The sequence below is a fragment of the Scardinius erythrophthalmus genome, assembly GCF_964197995.2.
Source record: "Scardinius erythrophthalmus genome assembly, chromosome: 4".
NCBI lineage: Eukaryota > Metazoa > Chordata > Actinopteri > Cypriniformes > Leuciscidae > Scardinius > Scardinius erythrophthalmus.
The window spans coordinates 48843031-48871009 of record NC_138224.1 but is presented as its reverse complement, the minus strand read 5'-3'; the positions used below and the strand labels follow the sequence as shown (position 1 = coordinate 48871009).

Below are 27979 nucleotides of genomic sequence, written 5' to 3'. Positions count from 1 at the left end.
TACACAGACGCCAAAAGCGCCCTTTAGCCTCTTTATTGTGCTGCGGCCGGTAGCTCAATGCTTTCATTGAGAAACCTTTGGCATCAATACACAGACATGGGAATTTTATCATCATGAACTTATATATTGGGGCATAATTGTGTCGCCATGACATGATATTCTGGGGTATGACTATTTTATAGATGATTTTTTGAGCACTTAACCCGACCCCGACCCCTAACCCTAACCATTTCTCAATATGAAACACATAACAGGCAGATAAAAGTATGGTCACAATCATTTATTCAAAAATATCAAATATTTAAAGTCTTCCAAACGATTGCTTTAAGGAACAAACCCGAAACTGATCACATTAAAAAAAAAAACACCTGAAGAAGCTTATCGTCACTTTCATCATGAAATGCCATTGGCTCTGGTGGCCGATTGCCACATGCTAATATTCGGATTCATCTTTGAGTTTGATGAGGCCGTGTTCACAGAGCGGAAAGATTTTCACTCTGTTCTTCACTCAGTGTTATCCTATGGATGCAGAGATCAATATAGAAGACACCTTTCCATACAAATAAACATAAGCGTGGACACATTTTAGCCAGCAAAGTTATAAAGGTATTTTAAGAAACTCACTTTATGATCATAAAAATATCAACGGACTTTGCGTCTGTTATCGGTTGACGTTATGACACTGTTCAGTTGATTTCAAAGGTTTCTCACTGAAAGCAATGGGTTACCAGCCGTGTTGGTAAGCAGATTCTTTTGCATGATTTTTGCATGAATTATTATTATTATTATTTTTATTAATAATATAATTTTTTTATTATTACTTATTTTTTTCAGAACATTGATTCTGTAATATTTCTGCATCTCAGTTAAGATGAATCTTATAATTTAAAGAAATTAGGGAAGTGGGTAAATTTAGTAGCATCTTGTATCTGAGAGCTAAGCAGCCGTCTAAGTGAACACAATACAATAGTTTTTTGTTTTCCCCAGTCAGAAACTTGTAAATTACAGCTCGCAGAAAGTTTTGAACCTTGTATTAGGCTACATGTCTTGTAGATACTGAGCAGAAGTTTGAGTTTCTTATTAGTCAGTCACGCTCGACATTACGTCAGGTGTCTGATGAATTGGGATCTCACCTAAGAGCCAAATCACCTTCGAGTGTACACAAAAACAAGCCAATGGACATTGGCGAGTGAGATTAGCGAACCACACCCCACAAAGCGGATAGTAGTTCTGAACTCACTCAAGCTCATTCTCGCGCATGAGTCGTGGCGCTCTCGTGAACTCGCGTCAGAGGCCCACACAGAAGAAAATTAACAGTAGAATAAAGTCATTATTTATATAAATTTTTTTTTTAATATAATATAGTATATATATTTATACTTTCACACAAAAAGTATTCTCGTCGCTTGATAAACTTAAGGTTGAGCCACTGTAGTCACTTGGACTATTTTATCAATGTCTTTACTAACTTTCTGGGCAGGCAGCTGCAATTACCTAGCAGCCTATGACGGAGTGAAACAGCTCTCAGATTTCATCAATATCTTAATTTGTGTTCCGAAGATTAACGAATGTCTTATGGGGTTGAAATGACATGAAGGTGAGTAATTACTGACAGAAGTTTCATTTAAAGGGCACCTATTATCGACAACACCATTTACATGTGTGCTGGCAGTGTGTGAAGACAACCACCCTACAATGATAAAAATCCACCCTCTCCTTTTTTTTAATCCCCATTAAACCAAAGCAATCTCATTAGACATGCGGTTTTGATTCTCTGAGCAGTGTGACATCATCCTGCTCAGGTCCCGCTCACGGCCGCTGATTGACAGGCCTGCATAGTTTCCACTCGCAGCGAGTTGTACGCTGTCCGCCGGTTTCTCCGCATTCGAGCAGCTGTAGCAACAACAATGTTAAAGTCTGTATATATTTGTTAAAGGGATAGTTCACTTTGAAATTAAATTTTGGTATGTTTTAGCTTACCTCAAGGGCATCCAAGATGTAGGTGTCTTTTTTTCCGCAGTATCAATTTTGATATTTTTAGGTCAAACCGTTCTTGTCTGTCAGTCATATAATGCAGGTCTGTGGTCACTGTCTCAAAGAGCATGCACAGAGTCCAAATTAAAACAATTCCCCATCGTCCAAATTAAACAATTCCCCATCGTAAGCGCGCATCCTGGTGTGTGACGTGTACGCAGAATGGTGCATAGATATATACACTAGATGTCGCCTTGTCTACGGCAGTTCATTGGAACGAATGTCTTTAAGGCGACATATATCTATATCAGGTGTATATATCTATGCACCAGTCTGCGTACACGTCACACACCAGGATGCGCGCGCGTCCTCAGATCACTTGGACGTGGCTGTGTATAAGAGGTAAAAACGATATAAATACTGTTTGTTTTCTCACACAAACCGCTTGTTTCGTGTCTTAGGCCATCAATGTGTACTTACGATGGGGAATTGTTTAATTTGGACGGTTTCTAGCGCCCATGCGCCACAGCGGTCAAAAACCTTTTGCCCTTCCGGGTCAAACCCCCCTCCTCTTTGGCAGTTTGGATGCTTCCTTTATAACTTTGACCTCGGGTAACATTAGAGCGACACCCACTGTACAAACAAGAAACAACACCCAATATCTAAATACACAAACACCACATTTGGCTTCTATACGCACTATGTTTTTGTTTCTGAGCCGAGTGTTTCTTCACTTCACTCCACTGCAAGCTGTCTACGAGTTCTGAATCTTCAGCGGTGTTTGTATGTAACCCCTCTCACCTGGGTCCTTCACACCCCGCTCCGTGCGGGTCTCGAACCCGGGTCTCCGGCATGAGAGTCAGGCGCTCTAACAAGGAGGCTAAAGACTGCAGCCTCTAGCGTCTGTCGCTAGAGCGTCTATTGAGATCAGAGGAGTGAGGTTTACTCGCACAGCAACTAGTAGCTGGCCTACGTTACATGTATGACGGCATGTTCCAGCGAGATCTCATTCCTGCTGTTGGTCTGTGCAGTGATCTGCCAACAGTGTGTGTTCCCTTTCGAAGGGAACTTCGACAATACATCATTGACGTTATGGGGAACGCCTCAGGCGTGACAGGTGTCTGAAATCAAATATCAACTCATAGCAATCATGCTGACCGGCGACAGCCGTGAATCATCAGCTTGAATGATGAGCGCGCGACCTGGATATATAAAAAGGGCGCCTTGAAACCATGACAATATCCTTTTCGTCTTCAGGGACTGTTTTGTCTGATTTAAACGTCTGCTTACAACGAAATTGTGAGATAATGAAACGCACATCTAAGGCAAGTCCTAAAAATTTTATGAAATGTGTTGACCCGTGCCCAAGATATTTGTTGCCGGGTGACACTCATGAGATGTGTGTGTACTGCTTGGGTGAAGAGCACTCACAGAATGCTCTCGAGGGAGCGTCCTGTGCAAATTGTGAGCGTTTGCAAGTCAAGTCAAGTTTATTTATATAGCGCTTTTCACAATACAGATTGTATCAAAGCAGCTTCACAGTATTAAATTAAAATAATACATCAATGTTTGTTTCTAGTGTAAAATGTCCACGTTTGGTAATGCTGATCAATAGTATTGTTGATTGATTAATTAAATTAAATATCCCCAAATATCCCCAACTGAGCAAGCCAAAGGCAACAGTGGCAAGGAACCGAAAAACTCCATCAGGTGACCTAATGGAGAAAAAAAAAAAACCTTGGGAGAACCCAGGCTCAGTTGGGGGCCAGTTCTCCTCTGGCATTTATGAACTAGAGGTCGGATTTAACTGTAAGATTAAAAGTATTATATGAATTCCTGGCTGAAGAGATGCGGCTTTAATCTAGTTTTAAACTGGGAGAGCGAGTCTGAGCAACGAACAGTATCAGGAAGACTATTCCAGAGTTTTGGAGCTAAATGTGAAAATGCTCTCCCTCCTTTGGTGGATCTGGATATCCTAGGTATGACCAAAAGCCTCGAATTTAGTGATCTTAAAGAGCGCGATGGATTATAGGGCGATAGAAGGTCCGTTAAATAGACTGGAGCTAAGCTGTTTATGGCTTTATAAGTCAGTAGCAATACCTTGTAATTAATACGGAACTTTATAGGTAACCAATGTAGTGATGATAAAATTGGTGTTATATGATCATATTTTCTTGATCTAGTAAGTACTCTAGCGGCGGCATTTTGGACTAACTGTTGCTGCTTGTTTATTAAGGATGCAGGACAACCAGCTAATAAAGCATTACAGTAATCTAGTCTCGATGTCATGAATGCATGAACTAACTTTTCTGCATCAGAAACTGATAGCGTGTTACGTAGCTTAGCAATGTTTCTAAGGTGGAAAAAGGCTGTTTTTGTAACATATGAAATATGATTTTCAAAAGACAGGTTGCAGTCTAGTATAACACCCAGGTCTTTTACTGTAGAGGATGAAGTAACAGGACATCCTACTATGTTAAAGTTGTAGTGTGAGAGGTTTTGTGGGCGTTTTTTTGAACTGATGATTAGTACCTCTGTCTTGTCTGGATTTAATAAAAGAAAATTGCGTGTCATCCAATCTTTTATATCTTTAACACACTCTGTCAATTTGGATAATTTAGCGTTTTCATCCGGCCGTGATGAAATATAGATTTGAGTGTCATCAGCATAACAATGGAAACTAATTCCATGTTTCCTTATAATATTTCCAAGTGGCAGCATATATATTGAGAATAACAGAGGGCCTAACACAGATCCCTGCGGCACTCCATAGTTTACTGGAGTTATGATCGATTTTTCTCCATTTAAATAGACAAAATGGTAGCGGTCAGAGAAGTTTGATCTGAACCAGCTTAATGCTTGTCCTTGAACACCAGTATAATTTTGTAGTCGATCTAACAGTATTGTGTGATCTATAGTATCGAACGCAGCACTAAGATCAAGTAAAACTAGTATTGAGATACAGCCTTGGTCAGAAGCTAAGAGTAAATCATTTGTGATTTTAACGAGCGCAGTTTCAGTGCTATGATGCGGTCTGAATCCAGACTGAAACTTTTCATAGATGTCATTTTCTTGCAAGAAAGAGCCCAGTTGAGCGGACACAACTTTTTCTAGTATTTTAGACATAAAAGGAAGATTTGAAATCCTATGTTTGCCTATGAGAACGCTCCGCTCTCGTCGGGCTCTCTTCTCGAGGGAAGAGAGTTCAGCATCTGGTCCTCGCGGATCGGGTCCCGCTCGTGCCGAGGCAGAGCGGCGACTCGCTTCATGGGGCTCCCAGATGGAGCTCACTGACAGTCTCGAGAGGGGCGTTAACCTCTTGGACGCGTCATCGGCTGACGAGAGTGAGCTGCAGGTGGATGACGGAGACGATTCTCCTACTGATACTGCAGCGAGGGCTGGGCAAGAGATGGCTGAGGAGGATGAATTAGATCCTCAACCTCGTCAGCCATCCTGCCCCGTGTACGCAGAGTTGGTGGAAGTTATGGAGCGCGCCACTGACAAACTTCAGTTGCCATGGCGGCGCGCTCGGGGAGGACCTGGTCTGTCTTGGTCTGAGGACCGTAGACAGGACCAGAGGTTTAGTGTCACCTCTCGTACGCCCCCTCCATGGAGGAGTAGGACGCAGAGGAGGCGAGCCTCCCACAAGAAGAGGGACTTAAGGGAGGTCATTCAGCGCAAGCACAGCAATGCTCAGCGTAAGTAGGGTTTGATCTCCCTGGAGGGCCTTTTCTACCAGCCCTCTCCCTCTTCTTGACTCCCCAGGCGTTTACGTTACACCAGCCCTGGGGATGGGCCGATGATGAGAACTATGTTCTGATGGCCCGCCGTACCAACTGGTTGATGTGAGCGCCTCTTTTAGGCATGTAAAAGTGGTGGACCCCAGGTTCATTGAGAACTCTCTTGTGAAGTCTTCACTTCGCATGCCGCAGGTGAACTGATTGGTTTAAAAAATTCTGTGTGTATAACTAACGCTGATTTGTACTTCTCTACAGACCTTGTTCCCTGTATAGACCTAGGGGGTCATTCCTAGAGGAGCAATGAGGTAAAGTATTGGACTCCAGGGCCCTGAAGCCTCCCCCCAGGTGATGACTAGAACGAATTAGGGAGAAGCTCAAAGAAGATTTGGCTTCCGTGCTGAGTATGTGATGGCCTTCCTGTCATAACATTTTATATGCGTGGTGGGCCACCGCTCATTTCTGTTTAGCCTCAGGGCTATTAGCCACCCAGGGGTAGAGTAGTTGGTCTTCCTAAAAAAAAAAAAAAAAGGAAAAGGGCTGGCGCTTCAGATAGATCTTATGTCCTACCGGTTTGTGACATTGGTATCCTGAGTACTTCGCTCCCCTGAGCTTTGTAAGGTTTCAGTAGGTTGAGTGTTTCACAGCCTCTCAATCAAGTAGGCTGTGGCTCTTCCGAGCCCTCAGGTAGATCTATGCTTGTAGGCTGGCCCTCACCCGGGCCACCTCTGTAGCTGGCCTAGGCTATGCTAGGGATAGATGGAGGCGTTCTGCTAAGCATAGCTGCCGCATTCCTATGTGTGTTTGGCTTCCTCCCCTAGATTTCAGCCTCCTCCCATAAATGGAGTTGTTGGCCAAGGCCCGCCCCTTTCACTGCATTCAGGGGTGATAGAGTAATGCAGGGTGGTAGTTGAGGTACGATCCTTCGGGCAGGGTTAGGCCATCTTTCGCTCTGCGATGTGATAGTTTGCCAGACCCTGCCAAACAGAGCTAACATATGATTGGGCCTCTAGAGCTGGCTCCACTCAGCCCATTGAGCTAAACCGCTCAAACGATGGGTGGAAGTTGGTTGGCTTGCAAGCAGGCCCCCGCTTCCCTAGGCTGGGCGCAGGATAAATCCCTGTCACCCTTTGGAGCCATTTGCAGGCCCGCTCCCTGTCTAAATGTTCAGGGGCATATGGTTGTTACTCCCCCGTTAACTCAGGGTAGTTTTGAGTACTCCTTTCTCAGCTCTGTGTCTATCTACCTCACACCACGATGGCTCCGGTTGAGCGGGGAGTTCCAAACTCATTTCATTCAGGTTTTTGAACTCCGCTCCCTTGAAGCCAGAACATTGCCATGAGCTGACGCCCATGCATATAGTAGGTAGGCCGATTAATGGGGCCTCCACTAGGCAGAGTGGTGTATGTTGTACTCCCCTGCTATTAGGGGAATTGCTTTTTGCTGAGTACACTGCCTTTGGCAATGTGATTAGGTACCAGGATGCTGTAAGCTCTGTAGTAACAGCTTTCTGCCACGAAGGCTGCATGGTTAGGTAGTAGGCCCCAGCAGGCCTCCTTGACCGGGTAGCCCCCAATAGGGCTCTTAGGCTAGCTCACCTTTGGTGGTTGGCCTTGGTAGTTCGGGCAGTAGACTCAATTATGGGTAGTAGGCCTTATCAGGCCTCCTCTAAGGTGGGTCCCAACATTGTGGAACATACACTAGGACAAAACTATAGGAAAGTTTTTTAATAGTATGGTTCCAGCAGTGTTCGTTAAAGTAGCAGAATAGACTCGCTATTAGCTAGTAGGCCCGACCAGGCCTCCCTGTTAGGCGAGTCCCCAGCAGCAGTCACATCCAGCTGTTAGACTGTTTCAGGTAGTAGGCCTCTTCAGGCCTCCCTGAAGGTGGGCTCCCACATTTTGTGGTGGTCAGGTAGTAGGCTTCACTAGGCCTCCCTGAGGGTTAAATCCCACATACTGTGGTTACTAGGTGGCAGGCCCCACAGGCCTCCCTGAAGTTGAATTCCCGCTTTTTGAACTATCAGGTAGTAGGCCTCATAAGGCCTCCCTGAAGGCAAAGCCCCAAAGACAGTCAACTGGACTGCCAGTCTGGCTCACTATCAGCTATGGTTTTCAGGTAGTAGGCCTCTCCAGGCCTCCCTGAAAGTGAGCTCCTTCATGTCATGGTTATCAGGTAGTAGGCCTCACCAGGCCTCCCTGGAGTTGAGTTCCAACATACTTTGAGTTTCCACTTAAGGTGGTTTTCTGGTAACAGGTAGTAGGCCTCTCTAGGCCTCTCTGTAAGTGAACTCCCATGCACTGTGGTTTTCAGGTAGTAGGCCTCACTAGGCCTCCCTGAAGTTGAGCTCCCACATACTGTGGTTGTCAGGTAGTAGGCCTCTCCAGGCCTCTCTGAAAGTGAGCTCCCACGTTTTGTGGTTGTCAGGTAGTAGGCCTCACCAGGCCTCCCTGGAGGTGAGCTCCCACATACTGTGTGTTTGCACTTAGCATGGTTTTTCAGGTAGTAGGCCTCTCCAGGCCTCTCTGAATGTGAGCTCCCACGTTTTGTGGTTGTCAGGTAGTAGGCTTCACCAGGCCTCTCTGAAGGTGAGCTCCCACATACTGTGGTTGTCAGGTAGTAGGCCCGACCAGGCCTCCCTGTTAGGCGAGTCCCCAGCGGCAGTCACATCCAGCTGTTAGACTGTTTCAGGTAGTAGGCCTCTTCAGGCCTCCCTGAAGGTGGGCTCCCACATTTTGTGGTGGTCAGGTAGTAGGCTTCACTAGGCCTCCCTGAGGGTTAAATCCCACATACTGTGGTTACTAGGTGGCAGGCCCCACAGGCCTCCCTGAAGTTGAATTCCCGCTTTTTGAACTATCAGGTAGTAGGCCTCATAAGGCCTCCCTGAAGGCAAAGCCCCAAAGACAGTCAACTGGACTGCCAGTCTGGCTCACTATCAGCTATGGTTTTCAGGTAGTAGGCCTCTCCAGGCCTCCCTGAAAGTGAGCTCCTTCATGTCATGGTTATCAGGTAGTAGGCCTCACCAGGCCTCCCTGGAGTTGAGTTCCAACATACTTTGAGTTTCCACTTAAGGTGGTTTTCTGGTAACAGGTAGTAGGCCTCTCTAGGCCTCTCTGTAAGTGAACTCCCATGCACTGTGGTTTTCAGGTAGTAGGCCTCACTAGGCCTCCCTGAAGTTGAGCTCCCACATACTGTGGTTGTCAGGTAGTAGGCCTCTCCAGGCCTCTCTGAAAGTGAGCTCCCACGTTTTGTGGTTGTCAGGTAGTAGGCTTCACCAAGCCTCTCTGAAGGTGAGCTCCCACACATTGTGGTTGTCAGGTAGTAGGTCTCTCCAGGTCTCCCTGAGAGTAGTTTCATAGTAGTGCTGGGTTTTGTAAGCTAGTGGCCGCTTACTTTCAGTTTAGCCGTCCTTATAAGGCAGCTACCGAAGGTGAGCTTGCGCCCTGGCTCGACTCAAGTTTTTATTCTCTGCTACGGGTTCCCTCGTGGAACCTCTTTATCCTGCTACAGCCTGGTTGCCTACCAGGTAGATCTTATGCTCCTCTCACTGAGGGTCAATATGAGTATGTGGTCTCCTGAGTCTGGTCAGTCGGTCGTAGGCCTCTCATGAGGCCTCCCAGTTAGATCAGTCCTTAGGCCCTCACAGGCCTCCTCAGTGTTTTGAAACACAAACACTGGGTAGATCCGTGGATCGAGTAGAGAAACTCCCCTCGCTGGCAAGGGTTGTAAAGCACTATGCTGAGTCATACTCTCCAGGATATCCCGTCTCTGAGATCCGGGCCGAATGGTTCACTGCCTGCTTCGCAGTTCCTCGGGTTGGATGCCTTCCTAAAGGCAAGTGTCCAGAGGCTCTGTCTTCAGACAGACAGGAAGTGGCCAGACTGTAGTGTCTTATATAGTGACACCAGGTCAGGCCTGCCTAGTGGCATTTCAGGTGGCACGTTCCCCTGAATAGTGACTGGCTGGGGTTCCCTCGGGTTCCCTAGCCACATTCCCTAGAATGGACACCTTCTAAGAATGAAGTTGTGGTCCTAGGCCCTTGAGCAGGCCCAGGTAGACCTTTCACTAAACTATGTTTATGGAGGTTTTCTGTGGTATCATATAGCTTGGGCTATGACCGTAGGGAGCGCTGTCACTGACAGCCCAGTGTGACCTGAGGGTGAGTGGTTCTAGCGTTCATTGAATTGCTGGTTCTGACAGTTGTCACTGCCATTGGGCATGCACTCCCTTTAGCATGGCGGCGTGGGTATTTCGTTCCCCATAACGCCGATGACGCATTGTCGAAGTTCCCTTCGAAAGGGAACGTCTCAGGTTACAAATGTAACCTTTGTTCCCTGAGAACAGGGAACGAGACAATACGTCTCCCTGCCATGCCTCGGGGCCTGCCTGCCAAACAGTCCCTTCAGACGAAAGGATATTGTCATGGTTTCAAGGCGCCCTTTTTATATATCCAGGTCGAGCGCTCATCATTCAAGCTGATGATTCACGGCTGTCGCCGGTCAGCATGATTGCTGTGAGTTGATATTTGACACCTGATATTTGACACCTGTCACGCCTGAGGCGTTCCCCATAACGTCGATGATGTATTGTCTCATTCCCTGTTCTCGGGGAACAAAGGTTACATTTGTAACCTGAGACGTTTTCTCCCTGGGCGCTTCAGCACTGTGGTTGAGTTTTATCCTCTCTAAAAGAGCTGCATGCGGCACATCATTTTAAAGATGTCTAGCCCTTCAATTTCTGGGTGAGGTGGACAGATTAATTCTGCTGATGGGCACGAACGCTGCTTGGGCTTAACCCCCTGAGGTCGGCGGTATCGCCGGCGATACCAGCTTGCTTTTTTTTTATCAGTGTAAAAGAAACTCATAAATACTCTGTTGACTTTGATTTTCCATAGGAGTTTCATACATCAATCGATTCTGTTAAATGTGTATTATTTTTGTGTATACTCACAATAAAAACAAAGTGTTGTGCTTTTTGCCAAATAAAGAAAAATAAACACGAAGCGAGTTCTGCCTTCTCTCTGTCAGTGTAGTCCATTCTGAAACGCATCCGAAAATGAACAATAACTCAGCGAATACTCAGTCAAACAGGCATACAGACACACAGACATGAAGCTTGAATTCTCTTCTTTTAAATGAAGTAATTTATATAAAAAACAAATATTCTCATCTTGTGAAATCTGTATTAAAAGAGAGCGATTCCAGTCGAGCTCATTACAGCTCATTCAAAAATAATGTGACGCCCACGGAGAGCGCGCGCTATTCAAACGCAAATGATTGAGGCAAACCTGTGAACGCCCCCATATCAGCTCGAGAAAACACAAGTTTATTCAGATCATTACTTGTTTACACCGTCTCGCAGCGCTGTGAGGAATAATAATAATGGAAAATGTACATCAGAGGTGCGGGTATATCGAGGAGCGAGCTGAGGAATACTGTAAGTTTTTTTCCTTCTCACGTGAATCGGGTTTCTGTTTATGAATGAATGAACGGCAGAGATGTGCACTGTTTACCACAGCTCGCAAAAAGACAGTTTAAATTTAAATTGCGTGTGTGAATGAATGATGATGTTCAAGCAAACTGTATTGCTATACTGAGATGAGTAAAAATCGACTGAAATATGTTGAAATAAAATGTAGGCTATTTGTATAAGCAACGTATTAAACTGCAAATTAACATTTATATGCCCTAATATTTCATAAAAACAACATTACAGTCAGGCGAAATATAAAAGACAACATTTTGTTGACTAGATTTGGGTACAGTTTTTACTGTAGAATATACTGCCACATAAGCTTTTGTTTAGCAATTTCTATATATATAAAATACTATTTTTGTCAAAAATAAAGTCATCAACTAAGATGTTAGCTGTTCCAATGTTGGCTATATTCAAACTAATGAATACATAGATAAAATGTAGGCCTATAATCATTTTTTTACAAAGAAAGAGTACACTTGAAATATTGTTGAAACTGTAATTATTGTTGTAATTGTAACCTTTTTAATAAAATAGCAAAACATATTTACAAGATAGATGTAAGCAAAATCTTAAATGGTCAATATAAGTCTTCTTCTAAATATATCTTTTGTCCTTGCATTGTGGCTCAGTCAGTGTCACACCTGAATGAATGGCTAATTATGCAGAGTGGGTGGGACATTGTATTCTCAAGGTGTAAACCACTCCTCGTTCACGCCCCCCTCGCATATTGGCTTTCCAAGCAAAACCTGTTTTACATCAATTTAAATCAATGTATTGTTTTATGTGAACGATAAAGCAAGACTATTTTCACATAATTTTGAAGCCAGAACTCGAAGGAACAACATCCATTAGTCAAAAGTCTTATTGACACATATTTATTATGAGTTTTGTGGTCTTATTTCAGCAACTTTCATTTTTATTTTTTTCAATAACCATTATAAACATTATTCTCTTAAAAATTTAAAAATATACATGCATGGTGATCACATATTTTGGTAGCCCTGTTTGTGCTATATAGAGTGAATTTACACCTTTGCCATTAACATGTTTATAAATAACTGAAAAAAGCACAAATTTCAGAGCATGTCAGAACACCTCCAGGGCCCAGAAAACCGCTCAGACTCCGGAGGGTTAAATCATGCTCATGACATTCGTGGATGCGGTATGTTCTCATTGCGGGAACATGACCATCACAATGCTGCGATCGAGACTCAGTGACCTCTGTAGAGGTAGAGTCCCCTCTGCCACACCCCAATCTATTCCCTCCACGAGAGGGGATACTTTGGCTGGTGGCCAGGGTGATTTGAGGCTGACGGTGTGGAACAACCCGATGAATTCTCCTCTGGCCAAACCCCCCTCTTGCACATTGCAGCCCGTGAGGTTTCTGGATGAGGTCGCTGGCCAGTCTTGTGGCAGGCCCAGCGTTTCATTCGGCACCCTGGCAGATGACGTCATGTCTGAAGATGAAGACTCGGCTATGCTGCCTCCTTCGGGGGTGCCAGCATTGCATGAGTCTGATCCAGAACTGACTGCCATGATTTCCCGGGAAGCCGCTAGCATCGGGCTTGTGTGGAACCCTCCACCATGTCCCGAGCGCTCAAGGCTTGATGATTGGTTTTTGGGGGCGGCCTCTTCTGTCAGTACGCGGCATATGACCGTGCCCCCACACCGGGAGGCTCCACCTCCCACGTCTGGGCCAGTCATTCCGCCTCGCTGCCCTATCGTGGTTACGTCTGTGGTTCACATGACTACGCTGGTTCAGTTTTTGGGAGCCTGGCAAGAGCTTCCCAATCTGTCCCGCTGATTCGCGAGAACCATCAGGCTCGGCTATGCGATTCAGTTCGCACGGTCTCCTCCCTGCTTTCGAGGAGTCTGTTAAACCATGGTGGGTGGCAATGCCCCTGTCATGCGTGTGGTGGTCGCTACCCAACTGGCGAAGGGTGCGATCGAGACTGTCCCTTCAGCCGAAATGAAGTCCAACTTCTACAGCCCCTACTTCATTGTACCCAAAAAGAGCGGTGGGTTACGGGCAATACTGGACCTGTGCATCTTGAACCGAAACCTTTACAGGCTTACATTCAAGATGTTGACAGCCAAATGCATTTTCGACTGTTCGTCCGTTGGATTGGATTGCAGCGATCGACCTGAAGGACGCGCACTTTCATGTCTCCATTCTTCCTCGACACAGACCATTTCTATAATTTGCTTTTGAGGGGCAGGCATACCGGTACACGGTACTTCCATTCAGACTAGCCCAGTCTCTCCGCATCTTCACAGAAGTCGTTGAGGCAGCCCTTGTGCCACTTCAGCAACACAGGGTTCGCATCCTGAACTATCTCGACGACTGGCTGATTCTAGCTCACTCTCGAGAGCAGGTTTGCGAACACAGGGACCTGGTGCTCCGGCACCTCGCCCATCTGGGCCTTCGTGTCAACTGGGAAAAGAGCAAACTCTCCCCCGTCCAGAGGATCTCTTTTCTCAGTATGGAAAGCGACTCGGTCGCCATGTACGTGCAGCTCACAAGTGAGCGCGCGCAGACACTGCTGAATTACCTGAGTCAATTCGAAGGCAAGAGCACGAATTGGATTTCCCTTGGCAAGACCACTTGCCATCTCGAGGTTGAAACATTCCACCCTGCGGGCTGGATACCTCTTGAGTTTTTACATATGCTTCCGTACTCGGGTCATATGTGTATTCTAAGTCCTCCCTACAGGTAGGCGCTGTGATACATATTCCACCTGGGATATGCCACCCAGTGTACCTTGGTATTCTTGCGTTAAGCCTAGACCTTCGTCCGTGCTAGTCTCATGTCAGGTTGCTCAGACTTGCGAAAGGGCACTGGAAGACTTGTGATTGAATTGCGACCCCCATTCGTCAGTCACTGATGTAACTCGGAGTGACTGAACGAAAGGGAACGTCTCGGTTACCTATGTAACCCTCATTCCCTGAGGAGGGAACGGAGATGTTACGTCCCCCTGCCACAACCACTGTACTGCTGGAACAGCCAGGAGTTCAGTCTCGGCTCCTCGGCATAACATAAAGTGCGATTGCCACGCTGCTATTTCGGAGTTGTGCTATGGAAATTCATGGCATTGTTTTGCCATTGGCTCGTTTTGTAAGAACTCGAAGGTGATAGGCTTCTAAGCGAAACCCTCATTCGTCAGTCACTAACATGACGCCTCCGTTCCCTACTCAGGGAACGAGGGTTACGTACGTAACCAAGACAATTTTTGTATATTCCATTAATAATTGAAGTAGTCTTACATGCATTAATTAATTAATGCTTTTTTCATGCATGAATTCCTGATGATTCATGTACCATAACCGTAGCTTTATCCGAAATGGATAGTAAAGACCTACTTTTTTTGTGAACAAAGTAAACATCATGATTCATGATGATGTACTCATCTTACTAAATGTTTTAATTAAGGTGTTGTTCATCCATGAAGTCATGAATGAAAAACTTTGTACTTAGTTCCTGATGATTCATGAGATAGTAATGCATGAAGTAATGCATAAGTCATGTGTGGATTAAAGTTTCAACACATGTGAAGTGTTACCTGTATTTTTGAAAAAGACAAAGAAACAATTGAATGAAGGACCGAGCACTTTTTTTTGCAGTGTCCACTGTTGCACTTTATTTTACGGAACATATCACTGAGTAATAGTCTATAATGTTAATGTTATTAGGAAGTATATACATGTATTTAAGTTGTGCACTAGTGAGTTAATTCAAACTGGGGTACACATTGATATGGTATGTAGATAAACATTAAGCACACTTAAGTACAATTGATACTTATTGCAGAACTTGGTGGGAAGTTCAATTCCACAGAATTCCATTTATCACAACCTTAACCACACTCAATAATCTCATGTTTCTTTTGAGGTCATTCTCTCTGAGGGCGGAGGCAGGGTGGTCATACCTTTAGTATAAAAGCACCAGATACTTTGTTCTCCATTTCACTTTCTAAAACAAAGGTAAGTCAGTTTCACTTAGCATTTTTATAATCATTTTCAGATATCCTTCCATTTCCATATTGTATTTTGCAAAGCATGTTTTAAACCAAACCAAACTGTTCTGCTTTCAGTACATTTTATGATAACTCATTACACACATTTTTGTGTAAACCTACTAAGGATGGCTGATAACAAAAGCAAGTATCATCTTATTTTATCAAACAGAAATTAATACCAGCCATCAATGTAATCTTTTCAGCCTTTAAAATTTGCAATGTTTTTTCACCAGTGGCTGTGTCCCAGTGGAGCCCAACCTTTGTACAAGACCTTCTCCCTGCTGCCGAAAAGACAGCGCTTCTCTACCATCTCTCTTACCTGAGCCTGGCCAACTTCCCCAACCTGGAGAGAATCATCAGGAGTCGCGCTGTGGAAACTCAGCTTCTGTTTGGATCCTCTGATGCAACTATGTTGAAAGTACTGTTTCAGACTTTCTCTTGACTTCAGTATTTTCATCTCTGTGAAATTTGTGTCAATTCACCAAACATAAGGGGTTTGTAGTAAATAGAATGTCATATAGTCTGTCTGTTAGCTAGAGATTAAATTTAGCTAAGTTAGTTATTAGAGTCTCTCCCTTAACTGGAAATAAATACATAATGTGTCATAATATCATAATGTGAAAAATTTTCAATTTTTTTTAGGTTTTAGATTTTAGGTAAAAATCTTTTATAACCTAAGAGTTTGTACACATCAACTTTGTTTGATATGCTTCTTATAAAGTTTAAATGCATATCTTAGATTTTTATTACTTTCAACTTTGAACTTAAATTATAATAACAACAGTTAATGCAGAAGCATTATGAGCAGCATTTCAGAAAGATTTACAGGACAAATACAAGCAATAAGAGTTCTGATTGTTTTGTTTTTAAGTCTAAGATACTTGATCTTATGTCTCTTTCTTCTCACAGTGTATTTTGACCAGTGAGAATCTGGTTCAGTCGCTGTTTCCCATGTTGGCGGAAGCTGTGGTGAAAAATAAGGCAGTTTTGGCAGTCAAATTCCTAGGGAAAGCACGAGTCTGGATCAAAGACATTATCACTGATGTGGACAGGATAGTGGAAAAGTAAGAACATTTTCCTCATGAAAACATATTTCAAAAATACCTTGAGCAGTTGAATTGTTCTTCTACATCCATCTTATAAAATCAGGCAGAAATATGAACATGTTTTAAGCTAAACTTTTTAGCTAGTTACACCAGCCCATTGATATAAAATGCTAATTTCACTGCAACATTTCTTCAACATTGCATAGGTATAATTTACTCAACAAAGATGTAGCATCATCCACCAGTGATGTTGTCAAGGAAAAAATAGATACAGATAAAAAGATTACTGGACAAGACCATGAGTTGAAGCAAACTGAAAAAAGCCTGAATGATCTGAAATCTGAACTCCAAAAAAACACACAAGAGCTTGATGAAACTGAGAAAAAGATAAACAGCAAAATCCAAGAGATTCAAGAATTTGCGAGATCCATAACCCAAACAAGTAGAGGCCTCGGCATCTTCGCTGCAATCGTTCCATTCATCGGGCTAATTGTTAAAAGCATTTATGATGCTGTGCATGATCCTCAAAATGTTGCACATATGAAGGCTCTTGAAGCTGAACTGAATCGCCTCATCGCTGAAAAGACTGCTCTGAAGCAGAAGCAGTGGCAGGTCCAACTAAAGATCATTGATGGGCAGATGAAGGTTACCGAAGCCAGTTTTGAACAGAGTGAGTCTGTTTTTTTCTTGTTTATAGTATACCAATATGACAAGTCATGCTTAAGACTGTGTCAAGATTCAAGTCTAGTTTCAGACAGGGAGCAAACGTGTGGCTTGCTGAAACCTTTATTTCCCCTCTGCAGATTCCATACCCGACCCCATCCATCTAAAGGATGTTCAGAGTAGCTTGACAAAAATTCAGGCAATTATGATTCAGCTCAAAAACTTCTGGGAGAGTTTTGCTCAAATGCTGGACTCCCTGGAACAGAAGACCTTTGTTGGAGAAGATCTTATTGAAGACCTTGCCGAACTAAAAGATGAATTTCTAGCATCAATCAAAACAGCTGAAGAGGTAAAAGTAATGTTTACATGATTCAAAACATTTTCAGTAAGATATTCTAAAATGTTTGATTTATTTTGTTTAATTTATTTATTATTTATCTTTATTTGTACCCAAAGGGAAGGCTTGAGGGTTCCCTCATTTTCTCCAGCCATTACTAAGGATTCATCTAAAAGTCTAATGTGACTTGTAAATGTTTTAATTCCACAGGCTTGGAAAAGTTTTGCTGAAGGCTGTAAAAAAGCATCTGTCATCTTTAAGCTCCAAACCAAAGATGCCTACCGGTTTCTGGAGGTTAGTCCTTCCTCTCTCTCCAAGGAGGAGTGGCAAAAGGAGTACGAAAGCGTAAAGACACAACTGGAGAAAATAGACCCACCACCAAGTGTGACATCCTCTGCTACACCTACCATTTCTTAATGATCTACAGAGCGTGGCACGCACAAGTGCGTTTGTCTTATGACGCTGGTAACCTGGGATGATGATGTTAGGCTTTTTAAATACTGTACTTGTAAACTGCAGAGTTCTGTATTACCTTCTACTTAACGCCTAAAACACTCTTTATATATACTCCTCTCCATATGTGTCATCTCTTTATGAGCTCTTGCAAAAAGAATCTTGTTGAATGGATAAAGAAAGAGATAAAAATGGATCAATAAAGTTTGATAACATCATTATTGACTTTTTGTTTTAAATAATCTTACATGTCTTAAATATTTTTACGTGTGAAGTCATAGATTTAAGTTTCAGCAGCAAATATTTTGTCATCTCAAACTACTTTTGATGTCACTGGATATGCAAAAATTGTCACATTACAAAATATATTCTTGATTCGTTCTGGTAATAGATAAGCTCACTTATGCAGATGATTTTAACACAGTTTACCAGAACAATGATGTCGGCCCAACCACGCAATCCAACGGTGTTGGCGAAGGGATAATGAGTGTGTGTCTTTTTAGCGATCCAGTGAAGTTCACTTAATTTATTAGAATTTAGTTTCAATATTACTTTAGCTCTACGCTTAATCTGACTCCAATTTCAAATGGGTATCAAAATTAGATTGTGTTTCTTATTAGAAAATAATCATAAATATTGGTTATGATATTGGTTATGAACTTGGATTTTTGATTATTCTGGATATCCCATACTTTCAATTATTCATTCATTAAGTGTATTTCTTTGAGACTGCATGTTGGCCGAACATCGTGAGCTCATGGACACAAACTAGCCAGTTCTGAATTAGAGGATTAAACTATTTTACCTTTAAGTGGTCGCTCTCTGCTGACTCATAACAAAAAGTGTCATTTTTTTTATAGTCACGAACTGCAACTTCCTAAGTCAGTGATAGTCAGAAATCAGAAGGTCTCCTTAATGAGGTGCTCCATTCATTAGCGCCTTCGCTTTGTGGAAACACCAGACTCCACATTAATCTATACTAGAAAACAGAATTTATTTAAATATAACATTTTATTTGTCAGGTAAAAATGGATCATGCCAATTACATATGTAAACAATTAAAAGCCAATTCATAAATAATAAATTCACAACATCAACTGCTCAAAGATGACTCTAAGAGTATAAGAAATGTGTACCTTACAGAGACACACAGTGGTGGGTGAGTGTGTTCTGAGTGCAAGACTTGAGATGACACTGACACAGCACTGCATGGGGGTTTACTGGTTACAGATTCCCAAAGACTGCTCTGCCACTTCCCCTTATATACACAGACCAAAACAAAAGGCTTGTACAAATATGTTTTAGAGTTGTTTTGGGTCAAATCATGTACCCCAGGGGGTAACACGGGGAGAATGATCAGATATCTTAAAGAGACACCACCCAAAAAGGAGAACAGGATTCTCCTAAGTTCTCAATCTTTCTCATTATACCAATGACTGCAATGAAATTAAGACCATTTTACCAATCGCACTGAGACATTTAAAATGATACAAAACATGAAAAGTAAAGAAACAATAGAATTGGAAGATACACATCATGTGTGGTATATAGACCTTCTTAGTGAGCTTTTAGTGACTTGACTCAGGGGGAGAGGAAGGGAGGAGGGAGAGGCGGATGCAGAGATAAGGAAGGAGACAAGTTTGGACAAGACAATGTCCTGTGCTCTTTCTTTGAGTTCTTCTCTTCAGGGTGCGTTTTATCTCAGCTTTTGTCTTAGCAGGAAAATCAAGTCTTACACTTGTGTTGTAAGGGGTTTGTTTATTTATTCCGTATATGTATATTTCCTTTTTAGCTTATTAGCTTATTAGCTTATTTTTGGTTTTGTGTTGTTAACTTAAGTATTTGTAATCTGCTTAATTTTGGGGTTAACTGTGTGAGTGGGTAAAGTCTTTATTCCCATTTGTTGATTTTGTCTATTGTGGAGAGACCGTTTCTATCAGTGTTATTGTGACAATTATGAGTTGTGTATAATCTAATTCTGTTGTTACAGGAGCTGAGTTCCTATGGCAGAAAAGAGTCACGAGTGCTGTGTCGTGAGTGGTGTGTGTGTGTCTGTGTGTGTGTGTGTGCACAGGTGTAAGCCGCATTATCAACACATGGGCTGACTTTGTCTACACTGTACTTGGAGCTGTGGGCATTTGGCTGGATGAGGAGACTGTCAAAGCTTACATGCCTGATGTTTTTCAGTATTACTCTGACACACAATTGTTTTTGGATTGTACTGAACTGCGTTGCCAAACATCAAACTCTCTTCTCCTTCAGAGTGAGGTATTCTCTACCTACAAATCTCACTGCACTTTCAAAGGGTTGATTGGGATGCTGTAACCTTTGTGTCATCTCTCTATGAAGGCGCCATCAGTGATAGAGAGATTCTAAAGCTGTCTGGTATTGTGTCTCTTCTAAAGACAAACAATGGCTGTAATGGTGGATAAGGGTTTCCTTGTGGAAGACTGTGTGCCTGCAAAGTCCACGTACCTACCTTCCCGTCAAAGAGAGCACAACTGTATGGGCCAGAGGTCAGGAAAACACTTAGTTTAGAACTTATGTATGTATTGAATATTGTGTGTGATATGTTGATAGGATGTTGTATGTATTGTATGTATGTCGTATGTCATTTGTCATTTGTATTTAAACAACAGTATTGTATTGTATGTGTCCAAGACAAATTTCCTTTGGGACAATAAAGCCAATCTTATCTTATCTTATTATACAGTAATGAAAAACATTTATAGATATTCCGTTCCATTTCTGCCTGTCTAATTCTGCTTCTTCAGCATTAGCACTTGCTTGCCCAGGCTTTAACTAAGGGCCCGTTTTGGTAGTTAAGCAGTGAGAGAGGCTACTGTGTAAAGTTGATTGATGCTTCCTGTGAGTGAAAGAGGGATTACTGTAGTAAATATCTTGTGCTCCTTCACCCTTCGAATGAGTCGCTCAACATGGACTCTGAGTCTTGCAATCAATGCTACTTTCAAGTAAAATCACCAAATGCCTTCCTTCTGCTAGAAAAAAATTGTTTACAAAACTTACAGCATTTCTCACAGCCAGTGTCATGGCGGACTAGCAAAGCACCCATTGACTACCATAGTGCTTTTTTCCTACTATGGAAGTTAATGGGGCCCATCAATTGTTTGGTTACCAACATTCTTCAAAATATCTTCTTTTTTCAGCAGAAGAAAGAAATTCCTACAGCTTTGCAACAACTTGCGGGTGAGTAAATGATTACAGATTTTCATTTTTGGGTGAACTAACCCTTTAAAAGTAGTTTTTGGTGTCAAAATGAAATAAAAATCAACACCCTTTAATTTTTTTTAGCATTCCTGTAAAATAGAAAAGAGTTTAGTAAAAACTTAATTATTTGGTGACATAAATAAGATTTATTTATGTTTTATTTATGCCCATAAGTTGCATAAGTTCTACAAAACGTTTTGACCTGTTCTTAACACTTAAACTTTGAAAGGAAAGGGTTTCAAAAAAAGTTCTGCATCAAATTTTATGTACACTGTTGAATGTAAATAGAAATACGACTGACGAAATGAGTGTCCTTCCCTTGGTGCATCAGTTTACTTCTGATATCATAAAACCTTTTAGTAACTGTAAGCATTTCTTGAGTTACATACAAAAATAACTTCATATAGCCTGTCTGCACATTGACTGACATGTGATATGAATAATACGTACACATAATGTTTATGAATGCATACACACCTGTAATCCATAGCCTGTTTCAAATAAAGGCAATATATGAGTTACATATTATATGAAAAGAAGAATATGTACCCAAATTAATTTTAAATACAGAATAAAGCAATAAATATTCATATAAATGTCACTCTTTTGTTACTCGCATCACTAAAAATAGCCAAACACAGATAATAAGAGAAATACATAAAAATAGCTTTACTTCTGAGATTGCACCCGGGAGAAAGCTAGTCTCTATAGTGTGCTTCACAGGAGCGCTCAGGTGCCATCTGCTGGTGTGGCGGTGAACTGACATATAATTCTATTGGTGTTCACATAAAAAAATAGGGGGGTTTCTGTTTTCAATTAGTTATTTGATAAAACATTTTATAACACCCTTTACACATGCTCAGTCTCAGCATTCTCATAGTGATGAGGGTTCAAGCCTTCGAGGTGCTGGTTCTTCAGTGGTATTTGCATTGCAAGACACAATCAAGATGGCAAATAAGACAGAAAAACGTCTTTTTCAGATTAGTTTAGGTTTTTTTTTTTTATCATTTAGCCTGTGTTAATGCCAACTGCATAAATGTTCGCACAGGTGTGTATTTTTATTGGAATTTTTTACCCTCATTTCCAAAAACTCTTTTGCACTAGCAGAACTAAAATTGGGACAAAAATGTTCCTATTGAAACTGCAGTTTTTAATCCCAGGGCCATTTAACTATATCAGCTCTAGTTCAGTAATTCAGCGCACTGGTAAGAGTCAGTCAGAGAGAGAGTTAATGGACTTAAATCACCTGATTAGACTAAAAACACTCAAATGCTATAACTAGCATTATAACAAACAATTAATACTTAGTCTGATTTATATTTGGTATTTAATAACTTTTAAATGACATTTAACAGATTAAACTTAGTAAAAGTTGTTTGTTGTTCTTGTTGTATTTACACTGTTTGACCAGCAGGAGTCGTCAGTGTTTGAGGTGATTCGAGTTTTTTGAAAATTACGAATTTTGCAAAACATTTGGTTTAATTGACTCTGAGTTTTGAAAATCTCTGTTTCTCTCAAAACTAAAAAAAAAATCAGTTATTGAACTCGTGTTTATAATGAACTGATTCACAATATGGGAGCGAAACGAGATGCACCTTTTGTGCTTTACTCACAAAAAATAAGGTTAATTAATGTTAGATAAAGGAAAATAATGTTACATTCAATAAAACATAATTTTAACCGCTTGTAAAAAAAAAAAAAAAAAAATGATTGAACGATTTTAAACACTTTAAATGCTGGATTTGGGGGCTCAACCCCCTGTCCTTTTTCAAAATTAATCTAAAGTGCCCCCCTCAAACAAATATCAATGATAATATTGTGATCAATAAAACAAAATGCATTTGGTTATAATTAACATGACAATGGCACAATGTGTTTCTTGCTTCGGACTTGACTGACAGGATCAGTCTCCGTGTTCGAGGGTCTAAAACTCCGGAGTAGTGAGTATGGACGGCAGGCATAAGGATGTAGAGTAACGACAAATTATTTTTTTGTTCCTAAGTGTTGACAACTTAGTGTTAACTAATAATTGTTGCAAACTGGTATTACCAACAAAATATTAGTGCATTGTGCCAGGACTTTTACGTGCTTTTCCCAAATCACTGAAGTGACGTCGACGTCCGGGTTCGCGGTAGCATGAGCCGTCAGGCAAGTGTTATTTAAATAAACTCCTGAAGTACTTTCAAACTTTCCAATGCCTTGTTTTATGAGTACAGAACCTATTTGTACTACTGTAGAAGTTTGGTACCATTCTGGGCATTATTAGTAGGGTAATTTACGAGATACATCCTTGGATCTGTTAGAACCTGCACTTCAACCAAGGGAAAAAAGGCTTCTGGGGGGGTGTTTGGCTTCAGTTATGGTTCATTAATTGGCTGAGACTCAGGCCAGTTATAGCCCATTTGTGGTCCTAGTCTTAAATCCAGATCTGGGCCACTACAGGGCCATCATTCTAACATTCGGCCCTCATGTGTTTTGCTGTGATCTTGCTGTGCCATCATTGCCACATGTGGCCCAGCTCTGGCTGACAGGAGACATGCCATTACCAACAGGAAGCCAGCAGAACCAGACTGAGGACACAACCGGGCCAAGACTGTTTGCTATGTGGGTTGTTATCTAGTACATTTGGTTGCACATACAGGTGTTGAAAAGGGATTGTTGACCCAAAAATTCATATTCTGTCATCATTTACTCCCCCTCATGTTATTCCAAACTCGAACACAAATTATATGGCTATAATACAACGACCCATAATCATCTGGCACAACATTAGAATTTCATTGGACAATGTGAAGTGGAGTGGTCATTTTTTGGTCATTCATAAATCGTTTTAAAATTACATGGACAGACGAATTGAAACGATGAAACGATCTGAATCTGTGTTGTTGAAACAATGGATGTTAATTGACTACAAAGCACGCTCCACGGTCCGGCTCCGCTCATGCTCCATGGCCAGGCTTCGCCCACGGCCCAAGTTCTCCCACACTCCACAGCCCAGGTCCATCTGCGCTCCTCGGCCCAGGCCCACCATTGCCATGTCCTGGTCCCGTTCCCCTGCACGGGCCTGGCCCGCCATCCCTTCCTCAAGACTGCCTCCGCTCCACCACCCTCCTGAACTTTTGATGTTTTGTTGGGCGTCAGGAGCCGCCCATAGAGGGGGAGATATGTCACATATTAGTTTGATAATAGGTGTGTTCGACATCGGCTACGGCTGGATGTAACCGATCAGCGTGTCTTTAGGCTTGTTCGACTTGAACCGGTGCTGCACAGACCGATCGGTTTATGAAATCAAAGTCCACATCCATTCTATTAAGAAACCAATTTATCATATTTTTGATCTGGGCAAAAATATAACTGGAATTTAGGGAGTGAGACTCCTCCTAGTTCCCTGGGTTTCAGTAAAGTAGAAAATTTGAGTCTAGGCTTGTTTTATTCCAGATAATTTTGATATGATAGAATTTATGCTTTTAATGGCACACTATGCAAGAATTGTACCTTAATATAACAGCTTCAAAGTCATTTCAGTGGTAAACAAACTCATAGTAGGGCGAATCATCCTGGTAGTAAAGCTTGGGGGGGACGCCGCTGGAAAAACCAGCAATGCAAGTTTGAGAGAGGCGCCCATGACAAATCTCGTGAAAATCACGACTTGCTTTATGGCAACGACGTCACACATATCAACAACATATGAAGCACGAAGACCCTTGCGCGCATTTCAGACGTGATACTCGACGATGGAAAAAGCAAAGAAAACACGGTCGGAATAGAGTCGGAAAAGAAAAAGAGAGTCTGACCGCGTGAGGAACCGGACAAGAGTCCCACTCGGTTTCACTGCTTTCACTCATTGGCGAGAGCTAAAAGGCAGCACTGGATGCAACAGCGATGCTGACCTGGCGATCTTGTTGATGGACTAGTAAATAAATCTCTTATTTGTAAACTTGTTTGCGTTCTATGTTGTATGTTGTTGCGCTTGCTTGTAGTATGTCATTTTTTTACAATGCTGTTCATTCATCCATTGTTGATAATTAGACCAGTCCAATAATTTCCACATATGTCTAAGTTAACTAGCTTTCGATTATCAGAGCTGTTAGCAGACTTGCTAACAAACACTCGTTTCTCATACGTGTTTTTTTGCGTTATGTTTTATTGCCTAGCTTGCCACACGAGCTAGTTTGCCAGCTGAACTCAGGTGTTGTGAGGTGTATTTATCACGTAACTTTAGTCCTTTGTCTGGTTCCGATTTCTTATGGCATGTGTACTGTGCTTATACAAACTTTAACTGACTAACGTGAACTTCCCGACTGTAACTTTACTTGAAATTGTGTTTTTTATGGGTCAATTAAATCTTGCTAAATCTTATGGAACCCAGGAATTTATACCTAGTTTCACCCTGAATCCTTGTTCAGTAAGTTACTAATTCTGTTGCTGAGAACATACACATACTGATCTTGCCCTTTTATTCTAGTTACCAGGATCAGGTAGTTATGTCTACACCCAGCAAGGGTCACAGAAGACCACCAAAGCCACCGGTGTCCAGTATAACAGAGGAGTCAGACTGTGATTGGTATGTTTTTCTGCTCTATCCTAATAATCCAGGAAGACATAGCACATCGTAAACTAACCATTTATCTTTTCAATTAGGGATGAAGATTTCCCTGTACCTGGTGTCCAGCCATTGGTCACAGAGACAGAAGAGGGTGATGTTTTGGAATCCAGGTGAGATTGCTTTCCATATATATTTTATATGTACAGTATATATATATATAAAAGTAACTTCGACTCTGATTGCAGCATGCATTCTCTGAGCATTGCGGAAGAACAGGACTCTCCAGATGAGGGGGATGCCAATGACTTGAGGAACAGCTTGTAAGTATTGTGCTGTACTGGTTATTTGCCTTCACTGACATGTCCCTCCAGTCTGATGTTCATGTGTGTACCTCTTGTACATCATCAAAATGGATGATTGTTGGGTTGATCCTTCTCACAAGGACTGGAAGGATGGGGACATCTTGGATGAGGATTTTGTTCCTTTTCTTCAGCTACGGTACATTTCACATAGTAGTTACATTTTGGATTCAACTAATGCTGTGTTCATTCTCACAACTATACACTTCTTTCAATGTCACTTCATTTCTACCTTCTGGTTTGTGTTGAGTGGGTAATCAATGTCCATATACTCTGCTTCTATACACAGAACTGGTCATGTCAACACAAACGATCTTGCTGAAATAAGTTTAGATGAAGCTGTGCTTGATGTAGCCTCACCCAATCCTCATGAACTGGAATCACAATACATTCCTGAACAAGAACGAGTTCTCTGTGAGGAAGATCTGGTGGGGAAAAGTGCCAACATCACCTACAACAACAACCTCCATCAGCTCGCCATGTACTTGATGCTGCCACTACAGAAGTGCAACTACCTAGACAGTATGTCCAGTGTAGCATGCCGTGGTGAACCGCCATTTTGGGTGACCCTGAAACCTTGGGGGACTGGAGTCATTTTGGAATGGGTAAGATAAGATGTACATGCATGTAGGGTAGGAGACTGAGTAAACTGGTTGTAACTAGTAGAGTTGTGAAAATATTTGCATACAGCTCAGCTATTGGTGGCGGCACCAAGCAATAGATAATGACCTTTACAGTACTTATGCAATTGTGGGTTTTTGTGCTAAACCTATTCTACAAATGTGACAAGACTATGACCAAATGTGTGCAAGTGCTTTGTGTTTTAAAAAAACATTCTAATTTTATATATATATATATATATATATATATATATATATATATATATATCACAATGCAGTTATGCCCCTTTGGACACACTCCCACAGCCAGTTTTGAAGTACGGCATGCAGGGGGGTGACTTCATGTTGGCTACAAATACTCTTCTTTCTGGCAACAACTACAGGAAGATTGCCCTCCTCTTTCAATTTATGAAAATGCCAATGGTTGCTGAGGGGACTTTCTTTAGAATTCAAGATGCTTATTGCATTGCTCCGGTCCAGGAATGTTGGGAAAAAAATAGGGCGGTCATTCTAGACCGGTTGCGTCAGGCAGAACATGTCGTTGTCCTAGCTAAGGTGTTGCATATTTGTTAACCACCATTACATTTATATGCTTGTATTTAGCTGTGATGGTGTAGAAACTGTGATTCTAATGGATGTATTTTTGCTCTATTCACTAGGTGATGGCAGAATGGACTCTCCAGGTACTGTGTGTTTGAGAGCAAAAGATACATACAGGTCACATGCTGACAGCTGAATTGTGAACAAACTTTTTTTTTTTTACTTTTTATTAGGACACTGTGCACAATACTGCACTTACACAACTCTTGAGCAAGAGTCAAGAGACATTGTGCACATTGTCACCGTAGACAAGCGTGAAACGAACAGGAATTCCGTGATTATGGAGAAGGAGTGTTTCATCAGGACCATGGACGCACTAATCCAGGAAATTTCTGTCAGAGAAGTTGTCACGGATGCCCATCCACAAATCTCCGCCTTGCTTATTAAGGATAACTTATTGGATGTGTTGTCTAGAGCCATTGCTTTTTCTTTTCTTCTGATAATTGTGTTATTACAAATGCTGTGTTATTTGTTACAGACCCAGAGCGTGGGCACTACAAAGATATTCACCACTCTCTCGACATATGGCATGCTGCCAAAAATCTTGGAAAGAAGTTACGACAGGTATGCAATCATCCCAATTTATTCAGTATTCTACGCTCGATGGTGTTTTATGCCCCCAATAGCTCCTTAGAGGCAGCTAACCCTACCCTCAACCTTAAACCTACCCATCCCCTCGCTGCCTGGAAGGCGACGTTGGGGGCATAAAACACCAAAGACCGTATTCTACGACTAATTAATGAACCTGAAGACTGAAGATTGCATATTTTGACTTGCCTTACTGTCTTGGTAATGTATTATTTTACAGCAATATATTAACCGTGGCTTTGTTTCCTTTGTATCATGCGATCAGGCTGGCACCATAAAAAAAACCAGAATTCAATTCTGGCCTGGATGAAGGACATCGTGAACCACTTTTGGT

The 27979-nt window shown here is 42.0% G+C and overlaps 2 protein-coding genes across 3 annotated transcripts; both read left to right on the top strand.

Annotated features, from left to right (window-relative positions):
• Nucleotides 1–13071: 13071 nt before the first annotated feature.
• Nucleotides 13072–17668, top strand: LOC308689331 (uncharacterized protein; the record flags this gene model as incomplete). The annotated part of the gene is made up of 6 exons (XM_081362982.1): nt 13072–13129; nt 15439–15623; nt 16115–16269; nt 16458–16921; nt 17055–17263; nt 17462–17668. 6 exons carry the CDS (start codon nt 13072–13074, stop codon nt 17666–17668), a joined length of 1278 nt encoding a protein of 425 aa, XP_081219108.1.
• Nucleotides 17669–19311: 1643 nt separating this feature from the next.
• Nucleotides 19312–27979, top strand: LOC308689847 (uncharacterized protein). Of its 2 annotated transcripts, XM_081363887.1 has the most exons (11): nt 19323–19393; nt 19695–19972; nt 20110–20220; nt 20872–20911; nt 25398–25496; nt 25574–25648; nt 25724–25798; nt 26127–26442; nt 27117–27140; nt 27231–27621; nt 27911–27979. In XM_081363887.1, the coding sequence occupies exons 5-10, from the start codon at nt 25417–25419 to the stop codon at nt 27303–27305; spliced, it is 645 nt and encodes a 214-aa protein (XP_081220013.1). In that variant the 5' UTR covers nt 19323–19393; nt 19695–19972; nt 20110–20220; nt 20872–20911; nt 25398–25416; the 3' UTR covers nt 27306–27621; nt 27911–27979. The 2 variants fall into 2 exon arrangements, with proteins under 2 accessions (XP_081220012.1, XP_081220013.1); XM_081363886.1 differs by lacking the exon at nt 20872–20911 and having other exon boundaries at nt 19312–19393.